The following is a 12,843-nucleotide window of genomic DNA, read 5'->3' as shown; positions in this document are numbered from 1 at the left end:
ACAGAACAGAAAGAGGCCTAACTGTTTTAGCAAATAAGCTCCAAGGAACAAACTGAGCAAAACATCAAGACTAGGGCAGAAGTGGTTCTTTTTATGTAACCCTCAGATCGTAGTTCCAGGCACAGAAAAGCATTATCCTCACTAGCATACATCCATGCTACCAAGTGGAGTGCTCTGCAGAAGAACCAGAGATAACTTGGAGAGGGTGCTTGCTCCAGAGGACCATTCTGAACCAGGTCCGAGGCAAGGAACACAGCCAGCCGCACGCTAATACGCAATGCACACACATTCAGAATTAGGAACAATTGTGCAGGGTGTTGTCTTGAGTCCTACTGTCAAAGGCAATGAACACCAAGTTGTAACAGCCATTAGCAGTCGTAACAGAAATGACAAGCAATAGTACCTATTTCAGGTTTGTCAAGGAGACTGATTAGGATGCGGAAGGGTTTCAAATAAGCTTGATGTTGTTCCTCTGTATCAGACTCTGGGCACTTCTGATGTAAAATTCCAATCAAACTCTAGTAAAAAGAAAACACCAAAATGTTATGTGAAGATGACAGATTGCCATTTTATTAAGACTTGCAGTATTTCTAAATTTGATTTTGTTTAGTACTGACTAAAATTGTACTTCAGCTTTCCATACAGAGTAGACAAATCAATGACATCACCGTCTGTACTCAAGAGCTGTTCTTATTTAGAGAAGCATTTTTAAATAATTCACGTAGTTCATCAAAGGTGCTTTCACTAGATTCTATTTGCATTGTAAGCACATACAATATTGGGTAAAATACAGCACAGCAGGCATTCAGATAGATGAAAATATAACCACCAAAAGGATGCTATCTTCAGAGACAAAAGGTGAAGGACAAGCCAAGCGGCACAGTGAACAATTCTAGATGCAGTTTGCGCTAACATTTGAAAGGATCCTAGATACATCCGTATACAATGAACACCCACCTCAACCAAAAGATCTTTAGAATATTTTCCAAAGAAATAAATAGCACGGTCTTCAGAAGTTGTTGAGTCTGGAGCAAAAGTACCACCTTTAATATCAGAGCCTACAAGATAAACAGAGGCACTAGGTGTACTGAGAAACACCACAGTACAGAACACTACACATATGTCATTTATACAAACATCTAAATTACACTGCATTTTTAACCTTTGTTATTTCAACACTTTGCTTGAAACTAAATCACATACTGCCCAAGAACGGCCCACATATCACACTTTGAGGCATCAAGATATGCTATACTGAACATAAATCAAAACTCAGGTCAGATCCAGACATGGGGTCAGCAAAGGCAGCCATCATGCAACTCCATGGCTGCAGCTCTTGCCCCATCACTTTTAGCCTCCTCTTATGCCGTTAAAAGGAGAAAGATGGGGAGAAGCTATAGCTTCTTATAGCCCCTCCTTCACAACTAAGGCCACGTGGGAAAAAAAGAGACTATTACTTCCAGAGGGCAAGGTTAAAATAGCACTCCACTCCTTTCAGTCCACTGAACCACTTCAGAATGAACTGTAGATGGGACTAGAAATAACTCGTCAGATACCCTGTAATTCAGAACAGTGAGATGAATTTTTTTTCCCCCTTAGGTATTCAGAATATTGAATATCACTGTATATTGTACAGTACCGAGCAACCATGCGTATAATCTTCTATTGAGTGACATGTCTCTTCTCAACAATGTCTGTGTAGCTGCTGACAGAATGCAGACTAAATCAGTCCTGCGCAATAGAATAGTGCTTTCGTTGCAGTCCTAGGATAAAAACAAACATACTTTAGCTGTTTATGAACACTGAAACAAGTCAAATTGGTAATGAAGGTTGGTTTTTTTAACTGGTAATATTAATGTTTTGGAAAAAAAGACAGCAAAGTATCAACAACAAAATATTCTGTATATTAAAAATCTCAAGAAAGGCCATCTGACACAATTGTGATAATTTCTGTATTTCAGTTAAGCTAAAAATATTAAAGACTTCATTATGCTATGCCTTAAGACTTAAAATTTCTTGCTGCTTTCAAAATACTGACTATAATACTAGGTAAGTTAGAAGAGGATGGGAAACAACCCATTTCAAGCAACATTTTCTCTCCTAGTCTTTAAAAGCAGTATCTTTGTTTAGTGCAGACAGTTCCAAACGCTGAAATCCTACTTGAAAAAGGAGCGTGAGTTTTTTCCATATGCAGTTTCTCAGGCCTGAATTTAAGCCCATTCCAAATATCATGCAATATTCACTGCAAAAGCATGTCTTCATTTGAAGCTGTAAGGAGTCTGAGAAGCAGCAGTCTCCTCTACTATTAAAACTGATGGGGGGAAAACAAACTGCAAAACCTGTTCATTGATTTCGAAGGCACAAAATTCAGACATTTGGCAATAACAGAGGTAGGAGCTGGATTGGTTTCACAGAAGACACCTTCCCACACAAAGCGTGCATGCCACAACACCAAAGTAATCTTGTTACCAAAGCTGTATAAAACGGGAAGAAGAAGAGAATCGCTTCTAGAGTGTTTCTTTGCACAAGGACATTTGAATCCAATACTGATACACACAAAGACTTTATCTGTAGAAGGAAAAGAAAAAACACAGTGGTGTTTTATGTCATGATAACATTTAAACTACAATCACTATTAATAATCACAAGAAGGAAAGAAAGCAAATTGGTTATATCTGAACCTTAAAAATAAGAGGATAATTACCCAGCCATTTAACTCTGCCCCCAACATGAGTTAAAAAACAGTTTTGTGGAATGCTGTTAAAAGAATTGTTAACACTTTGCTACAATGATTGTTGGCTTTGTAATGATACAGAATGTCATAGTGTGGCATCAGTAGCCATCAGGCAGAATGTGAAGCCTCACAAAATGCTGGCACTAAAGCATTCCAACTAGCATTAGTTATTCTTCACTCAATTTAACATAAATTACTACCTACTGAAGATTTCCATTTTACTGAAAAAAGATACTAAATTTCAGAATTGTCTTCCAAAACAGAACACACTTTGAGAAATCCACATTAAACATTGTATGTACTGTATTATTGAAAAGCTAGTCTTCAACCTTAAATGACAATTCAGAACAAGTAGACCAAAGATGCCAGATTTATCTTCTGATTTGATACAGTCAGTCTTTTAAGGCTGTATGCAGTACCAATTACCAAAAACTGCAGAAGCTTCGAAAGCCTTGCATTCTGCAGGCTAACCAAAATCTGTATAGGAGGTTCTCTGCTATATTTCAGGTAAGATGCTCCCATGAAGTAACCACATTAAGCAATTCCAGTGTGGACTTTTCAGCTTCTCTTTCTCTCTCTCCAAAACATTTTTAAGAGCATGTCACTCTAATACAGAGAAGGCACAGTTTGCTACTAGGCTGGTATTACGGTAAATAAAACTGTTCTATGAGGAGTGTCATGAACTTACCGTGAGCTTATAATCTGTGCCAAGCATGTACTTCTGCTGTTTTCCAGACAGCTCTCTGTTGATATGACTGACAACAAAAAGAGAAGCTGGTAGCCTAATGGATGGGCTGACCAATACACTGCCCCAGAGTGCTCCATAGAACACTTCTTGGCCCATCAGTAAGGAGAGCTTCACAAGCAGAGCATCTGTTCTGTATGGAAACATAGTTGACGTGAGAAAAACAGATTTTTGTTAGTTCAGTTTTGTACCATAAAAAGGCATACACAGAATTAGCACTGTAGTTGACATAATTTGATTTCCTCATCTTTGTATTATCAGTATTGCCCTTTTCATGTGAAGATGACTGCATCTGATTGTATGAAAACAATAAAAAAAGCACCCAATCCTTTGTCGTTGTACACACTCACTGAAACAAAGTTTCTGTGCATACTTTGGAAACTTCTCCAGTAATTATCTGTAAACATTAAGCTTTGAACAATTACTGCAGTAGCTCTGATTGCAAAATATTTATGGCGAGAGGTGTGCAATGCTGAACTGGAAATAGTTTAAGCTGATGCTACACTCTGAAAGCCAGTTTTATTAGTCTGTGAACTGGAAGATATCCTACATATTTGTCCTTGCAATTATAAATCAATGGGCTCAATTTGTAAGTCACTGAATGAAGAAAAAACATGAGATAAAATAACATGCTGACAGTTATTGCACAGAGGACTGGTACTGGTACACTGAAATTGGTTTAAAGGCAGTCACGTTGGAGGTCTTATGACTGACAGCACATTCTCTGCTATGGCAACTTGGTCAGTACTCCAGTATTTTACTATAATGTAGCAATTAAATCCTCGTGTGAGGAATGTACAGAAAAGAGTCCAACACAGAAGAGGGGACCTCCCCCTCACCCCCAGTCAGATAAAGTAGCCCTCAAGCCATTTTTTCCTTTTCCAGTGTGTGTGCACGCACACAAATTCATGCATATGTGTGTTTAAGAACATAATGTCTAGGCTGAAGCATGACCCAAGCTAGTACTTCTGTCAAGTTCAGGAACAGCAGGGAAGGTATCAGTGTTAGTCTTCAATGTTGAAGATTCTGAAAACATTCAGTGGAAAGTCTCTCATGAAGCTGAATTTAAAATTATTCTAACACACCTTCCAGCAAGATATCTTGGTCTATCTTTCTTGCACCAGGATTATTACAATAAGTAAACTAAAGAATGACTTTCTCATGTAATTTTTACATTTCACAAAGTAATGTTAATTTTGGCATAAATCTTTCACAGTGAAATATATGGTCAATTCTTCTCTGTGATCCTGTTTGTTCAAGGCAAAGAGGAAAACAACGCCATCAAGAATAGAGGAAAAAGGCACATAAACAGAAGTTGGATTTTGGAAGTTCACTACTTCAAATTTAGTTTCAAAGTTCAGTCTTCCTAAAAAGGCTTCAGGCAGACAAGAGATTTAGTTCCAAGGGAACCCCCTTCTCCCCCAAGTCCTTGTCAACTAGTGCTGTAGGAAAGAGAAAATTATACAGCCTGACAAACGGCACGTACTAAAATTCTGTTTCTCCAGCAGATGTGTGAAGAGGTATTTACTTGTCCATAGATCTGATGTTCTGGAATTGGCAACTGAGTGCTACTCACCAAGTTGGGAACACATGCAATCTACTCTTAGCTGCTCCAGCAATTGATAGGAGCCTTCAATTTAATACTGGTTTTTAAAAAGAAGCATTAGACATAGAAATATTTTGCTTATTATATGTACATAATCTACATGGCCTGGCATATCTTGCTCTTTTTTTCTTTTTAAGGGTACACACAGCTATTTAAGATTCAAAAAGCACAGAGAGAACAGCTAACACATCCAGATCAGCAAAACAAAAGCAAGTACATTACCGATGTAACATTTAGTGACTGTTTAAGCAAAGAAACATTTGGATGAAACTTACAGTGGTTTGGTTCTTATAAGATCTTACAAAACAGTTCTGGTAACTTAAGTAAAACCACTACACAAATGGGTGCTCAGCTGCTTTTCTCAGCATGCTTCCTCATCCTGACTTTATTGTACTGAATGCCACTGTCATCACTACCAGGGGCACCCAAGAGTGAGAGAGATACTTTTTCCCACAAATAAGTTGCCTCTTGCTTGTGTTTTCAGAACCTGAGGGTAAGTATCTGCTATAGAAATACTGGAAAGAATTCAGATGCTGTCTTGTGTTACAATGTTTAAATAGAATTTATTGACAGCACAGTGGTTTGGGGAGTCAATTATTTAGGAGTTCAGAGGAGCTTTGATAAATGAGTCTTGTTCCTTTCTCTCAGCATATCTATTTTTAACCTTCATTTTCTGCTTTTCTCTTCTTCTCTTCCCGAGATGAAAACAAAAGGGGAAAGGTTTTTTCTACTTTAGATTTGTTGCGTCTTTCAGGGACTCACCATTCTTCCACCCTCAGAAGCTCTTTTATCGAGCCTTCTATATAGAGAGCTGACAGAAATTTGAGAATTCCCTAGAAAAGCAAAATACTGTATATTGCTTTTAAATTAGTATTAGTTCTCACCTGTCATAAATTTCTGATCCTTCTTCCAATCCTGGCAGCAGCCCAATTACAAAGGCTTGAAGACCAGGCAGGAGGGACTTCTGGAGAGGAAGAAAGTATTTCTCATACAAACCAAGGAGAACAGGCCTCACTGACATTGCTGCATTTGCCAGCAGAGGAAACAAACCAGAGCTTTAAAACAAACAAACAAACAAAGAAGAATTTAAAAAAAATAGTTATTAAAATAAACTGTGAAATGTATATGCTTTTAAAAGAAAAGTTTACCTGTACAAGAATAAATCCTTGGCAAGCCATTTTGTCCCAATAATTTTAAATATTATTTCATAGGTTTCTAACGCCTTTAAATGCACTCCACTAGGTAGGGCTGGATGCAAACACTGAGATAATCTTTTACTGATGATCAGCCGTCTTGGCAATAGAGAATATTTCAGGTTACTCTGAAGAGCCTGTGGAAGAAAGGAGATGAAAATAAATAGCTATAATGTAAAGAATGATGTATATGACTGAATGTCAAAGGTTTCCTGCTAGCACAGTAGTTAATGCATTCAAATGAGAACTAAATGCATGTAAGAGTTTTCTGTCATAAATGCATTTTGTTACACTGAAACAGCAGAATTCTGTGGTTGAGTTTTCATATGAAATCAGTACTAAAAAATCTAGAACTGGTCTTACTTTGCTTAGAGACTGGAAAAGGAAGTCAAAGGACAGGAGAGGGAACCCTTATCCTATCACCAGGGGAAGTAAGGAATTGACAAGAATAGCATCTCAGCTTCTAAGGACAGGGAATAAAGTAAGAATTAAATAACTATCTTTCCTCGTAAATTTTCATTTCACATATAGCTTAAATATAAAGAAAAAAACCTTCTGACCAAAGCAGGAATGATTAAAAGGGACAATAACATCTTAGAAGGTATTTGTAATTCTTTCAGTAAGCTCTATTAACTACACCCACTGTATTGACATATAAATGAAAGATCTTCACATAAGAAATAGTTGCAGACAGGCTAGGTCTCTGGAAAAAACAAACTTAGGACCTTTCTCTGGAGAGATTACTCTTTTCCTTGAACCATGCATGCATTTCAGCAGGGTAAATAAGTACAGCTCTCCAATTCAGAGACAATTAAAAAAAGAAGTTGCAAGTAAAGGGCCCTTTAGCCTTTGAACATTGTCTGCTAAGGCAAACAGGTGCTTCACTGCAGATTGACACATGGGATGTTTTCAGGATTAGGCAAATTCTTGACTCTCCCAAAGGTTAAGTCATGGTCTTATCCTACCTAATTGTTTCAAACTTGAGGCTCTTCTATCCTGCCTGAAAAAAAGTTTTGAAAAAGCAGCAGACAAGTGAACTAATCCTTCCTTGCTCATTTCCAAGAAAAATCCCCGAACAGTTCTGCAACAATCATGGCATTCACTTGAATGCTGAATACACTCATCAGTAATAAGAGGAAAAGATAAAACCCATCATCTTTCAAAGGTGTGTGCAATTTATTGCTTACGACTTTGCAGTTGGTGGGCGTAAGAAGCTAGAATCTGTGAGACTGCTATTGCATTATTTCTCCCATTTGCTGCCCTTTAGTAAAGAGCTTCTAGTAACATTTACTCAAGAAGAAAAAGGTTGAGAGTTTGTAACAATGGTAAATAGAAATGTCACACCATTCTGATATACATACAGTACAAATGCCATTTAGAGCCAATTAATTTCCTTCCTTCCCTCTCCCAGTATGAGCACAAGAACTGTATGGCGCTAAGAACTAGAATACAGCTGCAAGAATACAGCAACAGTCCACTTATGAAACTAAACCAGGTTATGTTTGTGGAGTTAACTTTGATAGCCGAGAGATTTACTCATACATTACATGAGTAATATTATTTCAATATTAAAGATTGAAATCTTTAATACTTGTAACAGTTTCAAAGACCGCTTGAAAGCTGGACTTTGAAACATTCTGTTTGCATTGGTTGGTATGTATTTGCCCACACCCTCTGTACATATATAATAGAAGGTAATTACCGAAAAAAAAAATGCCAGTGGTAAATATATTTCCTCTCCATCTTAAGACTGAGGAAATGTCATCTTAATATTCTATCAGTTAAAATTTAACTATCAACTAGGTAGAAAATGAAAACATTCCCTGTTTATAACAGAGTATCTGATCCATTACAGAAATAATGCCATCTCATAAAACACGTCTTGTTTGGCTTATTTAATTCCCTAAGGATATGAAGTAAACCTCCACCAGCAAGAACCCCACTTCACCAATCAGGGAGCTAAGCAAAATATTTAGTCAGAGGAAAAAATAGTCTGGCATATTAGGAGTTGAATAGTGGATATTTAGGGATAATTCAGTTTTAAGTATTTTCCTGGGTAACTCTGAAACCTTCCTATGTCCAAATTCCAGCAGCTGAGACTAGCTTAGAACAGCACTGTATTCACATAATGTGATGTCAACCATACTGCATTACCTGAAGAACCAGAAGGCATCTCTGTACTGGGAGCAATATTGGAAGACTTTTATTATGATCCTCATACGTAAGTGGAGGAGAGCTTCAGTGTATCACATCACAACAATTCTGAGATGAAATTCCCTTCTCAAAAGCACGTAATCTTTTTTATGACTTGGGTTGAAAAAATACAGTTGGACACAAGCTATGATACCTTTTAAGAGCGGATGTGCCTGGTTAACAGTTGTCTCTACCAGCAGATGCAAGGAATTTTAAACCACACTGCAATATATTAGAAGACTGTGGTTGCACCAAGACCCAATCCAGCAGAGACATGGGCTTGGCTGCTGCTTTGCTGAAACGTTCACATTCTTAACAGCTTCCCCAGAACTGCAGGGCTCAAAGAATTTTAAAAGGGTTGAAAGACATTAATTAGGGGATGGATCTAAAACTGTTAAATGCTAATTAGTTTCTCTGAGCTGACAGGCAAAGCTAAGAAGCTTGATTTTTAAATATCCTGAGCTCCCAACTGACAAAGAAAAAAAAAATCAGTTGTCTGTGAGATCTAGGACTGCTGAAATGACATTACAATTTCAGCTGTTACAGGTAAGTTAAATGTTGTGGTAGCAAGCCTGGTAGCGTTGGCATTGTATGCAGATGAAGATCCCATTCCAAACCATTGCTTCCACATCCAGAATCCAACACTAACAACCACAGATGGACAACTCTGCTTACAGGTTTTGACATCTATTATTCACCCATTCTTTTGATTCTTGTGAGCTTGATGTGACCATCCCTAGTTACATATGGGCTGAAGCCCATACATGATCTACTTTTCCTCCTTGTCTCCAACTGCTTTCCACATGAGCAGTTAGGGTGGCAGAAGTGTTAAAATGTCACTGGAACTGCTAGTAAGGGTTGAACTTGAGAAGCCTGAACTGCCAGCAAGCACCCGACACTTCATGTATCATCCCAGGTTTTCAGGTATCAGTAAGAAATCAACAATCCCAGAAAATTAAGAAGTATTTGATGTATCACTGGGTTTTAAAATAAAGACTTCAATCAGTAAGTCAGGAAAAAACAGATACGTGTCCACATGCATGTCCAGTTTTCAACTTTTTACAGATTCTTTTTCTTAATGACTGACTAGAGAACACATTATACACACTAAACATTTGCTAATGCATAAGCATGCTCAGAGTTTCTTTAAATGTGGCCTATAAAGGGTAGAAAGGGCAGACTGTATTCTTTGCAGCAGTGTATACATGTGCCTTGAAAAACAACCACCCCAAAACAGGCACACACATACACACCGAGGAATATTCGCATTTCCACAGTTACTGGTTTAAGTCATTCTGCACTGCTTTATAGCACCACTACAGATCAGTTAGATCAATTTGCCTAGACATAAAAAACCAAGCAGATCAAATAAATATTTTTATTTACATAACTAGAATTCCAGAAAAATGCAGCATGTACATCAATTTATAAGATTAACTTCAACTAGGAGATACTATAATTCTTGTTTTAGACAACACTGGTTGGGAGGAGAGGGGGTAGAAAGACAGCCTGTGTTTCCATATTCCACCAATTCATTTCCTAAGTGAAAAACCTTCTGAACAGAGCTTTAGCTTCCATAAAAACAGCAGCATGAATTTAAAAACCGGTTGTGAGGAAATGGTAAACTAGGAGCTACAGCTATACTAAAAGAAGGGGGAAAAGAGCTGTATAAAATATTCCTAGTCCTGCACGCTGCATTTGTGAATCAGGTGTGGTGGAGTTCCATAAAGCAATTAGGAGGCAAAGCTTCCCTTCTCAAAGATACAAGGCTTGCCTCCAACAGAAGGCAAGTGGTGCTTGTGTTTGTAGTTCAGCCAACGGTTGTTATAAAGCCGTGGCAGTCAAGAGTTCTCAGATGAAGCAACTGCTGTAATTAATGGCCATGCTCATTAAGTCTCTTTCAGAAAAATCCTTCTCTTCTCTCCCCTCAAGAACAGACATATTGTGACACTAAGTGTTATTACTGAAACAAACAATAATTATGCAGCTGCAATGATTTCTGTGCTTTCTTTCCCCCTCCCCACCAAACAGATCAAGTACTTAGCTGAGATCATATTCATCTTGAAGTTTTTGAAGAAAAGCCTACAGAAACAAGAAGTTTCTATTGAAAGTCAAACTAAAAAAAAATTACCTCGGATTTGCAGACTAAGACTAACAATAAGTATTGTAAGAACTTATAACGTATGCATTTACACACTTGTGTTATGTCCAAGGATAAAAAGCAGTTTGAAAGTGCTCTTTTAGAGCAAATATTGCTATCATTGCTGAGCAAGTCAACCATGCCGTTAGCATAAAATAAATCCCTCTAGAACAACTGATTTTTCAAATGTTATAATATTTTGGTTTCACTGTGAACAATACGTATAAATGAACATCTTGCTCGGAAAAGAGACACTGGCCTGCCAGACATGTTCAGTGGCAACAGTCACTAGAGAAGCTTACATGTAAATCCCGTATCACTGATACCCAAAAACTGGTGTTTCTGACAATATGCATGGCAAAATTCTGTCCATCATACTTATCAAACAGATGCAGGTTGGGTTTTTTTGGTAGGTTGGTTGGCTTTTTTGTTTGGATTTGTTATTGGGTTTTAGTGTATATGGATTAAACAAACAAACAGGGTAGTTTAAGCATTCATTTGCTAAAAACCCAGTGAGATTTTGTGCTTTTCTGTGAATCAGTAAATTTCAGAGACTTTTTTGAGTCTCTTTTCATAGTTTCCTTACAAAAGCAGCCTGTGGAATCCAATATTTGATACTGCTCAGTTCCAAATTTTCCAAACTGTGTCACTTATCTACTGTTCGCCTGCACCCAGAGTTAAAATTTCAGGAAAATATATGCCTATAATACGGATTTAAAACCCTAACACAAACTATGCACTTGTATTTCCCTAACTTCATAATAGTTTTAGCCTCTTAATATCCTGAAGTTCACCCTATAGAAATACTTTTATATATATATTATATAACATATATCTCCATTTATACTCCGAATAGACAGTGACAAGCATTTGGGATATGAAAACAATGTTAAATGCACCTGTTTCACTGATAAACCCATATATGCTGAATCACCACCTATTTCTAGCTTTAAAAATACACCACCCTTCCCCTCTAGCTTTTTTTTCTGCCAAAGTATCAAAGTGATTTCTTAGCGTTGTATCCTTTTACAATATTGGAACAAGCTAGCAAAATCTGTGATAGTGGAAAACACTTTTTAGCACTAGGACAATTAAGGAGGATTACTGTATTCTGGATGCAGCAATCTGTATTGAACGTCTGACAACCTTAATCACAAAACAGTGCTTCCCAAACAGCAAACACACGCAGATTTGAAAAAACAATAAAAACATGTTTCGAAGCTGTATCCAAGAACAGTACTGAGAAGAGAACAATGCTGCTATTTGAAGCATGGAGCAGCCTAGCCTGCAGCTACTAAATGACTGGTTTATAGTAACTAGAGCTTAAACAGAAGCAAAGCACAGAGAGAGATATATTTTCAAGTGGAATATGAGTAAGTTTCAGGCAAAATTGAAGACAATCTTTAGACACTAACATCCTTATTTACTGCCTGTTTAATCCACCTGTTTCCATCTGTCCATTTAAGTATTTATAAACATTACTTTCCATTGTTTCTCCTTCACTGTGATGGTGCGTAACACTCACGCTATGCAATTTAAAACCCCAGAAACCTTTCCCTTAAAAACCTGGGGTGTAGTATTAGTTAGCAAATTCTGCCAGCTCTCCATCCTTCACTCATGCTCACATTTGGTACCTGCAGTTCCGTTCAGAACACCCCAGCAAAGATTCATCCTACCTAACCTTAGAAGCCTACACCAGCTAAAAAACACGGGCAAAACTGCAGTAACTCACCTCAGGCTCCTATAAAACCAGTGAGGAACACACACAATTTTATAACAGCATTCCTCTGACCTACTTTAAATAGCAAGATATGAGTCACAAAAGAATAAAAAAACCCCATAAACCCCCTTATTCCTTTCCCTGTCTAAAACTGATTCAAGTTAAAGCTGTCCACGTTAAGGTCATGTGAAGTTAGATAAGCCTCACCTCCCTTAGCTGACAAGAAATAATCTTTCTAGATGTACAAACAGACCCGTCTGGCTGACCATTCAGATGAAAGTCAACTGGTTTCTCTGTTTCTTCCCTGGTTTTTACAAGCCACTGTGAAACATCAGTTAGAACCACAGAAGCAACACAGAAACTGTGAAAAATTCAGTTTAACCTTGGCAGCTAAGTAGTAATAGAAAGAAGTAGCAGAGCTGTTTCTTGTCACGAGGGGTAAAACCAGCAAGAGATCCAAGATCACTAGTTTCAGCCAAGGCCAAAGGGATCTGGATCAGCTCCCACCATTC

General features: G+C 37.7%; 1 protein-coding gene across 2 annotated transcripts in view; it reads right to left on the bottom strand.

Moving 5' to 3' along the window:
- Positions 1-12,843, bottom strand: part of DOP1B (DOP1 leucine zipper like protein B) — a 51,840-nt gene that overhangs the window by 32,388 nt on the left and 6,609 nt on the right. For both annotated transcript variants that reach the window (XM_055703354.1, XM_055703353.1), the window contains exons 3-9: positions 6,234-6,415; positions 5,970-6,140; positions 3,423-3,612; positions 2,470-2,568; positions 1,640-1,763; positions 958-1,058; positions 404-518 (exon numbers count right to left, since the gene is read on the bottom strand). In XM_055703354.1, the coding sequence (XP_055559329.1) occupies positions 404-518; positions 958-1,058; positions 1,640-1,763; positions 2,470-2,568; positions 3,423-3,612; positions 5,970-6,140; positions 6,234-6,415 (982 nt within the window). The remainder of the gene's footprint in view (positions 1-403; positions 519-957; positions 1,059-1,639; positions 1,764-2,469; positions 2,569-3,422; positions 3,613-5,969; positions 6,141-6,233; positions 6,416-12,843) is intronic.

This window comes from Falco cherrug, chromosome 2, assembly GCF_023634085.1.
Source record: "Falco cherrug isolate bFalChe1 chromosome 2, bFalChe1.pri, whole genome shotgun sequence".
In the NCBI taxonomy this organism is placed as follows: Eukaryota; Metazoa; Chordata; class Aves; order Falconiformes; family Falconidae; genus Falco; species Falco cherrug.
Note: the sequence above shows the minus strand (reverse complement) of the source record. Positions and strands in the feature narration are given on the sequence as shown.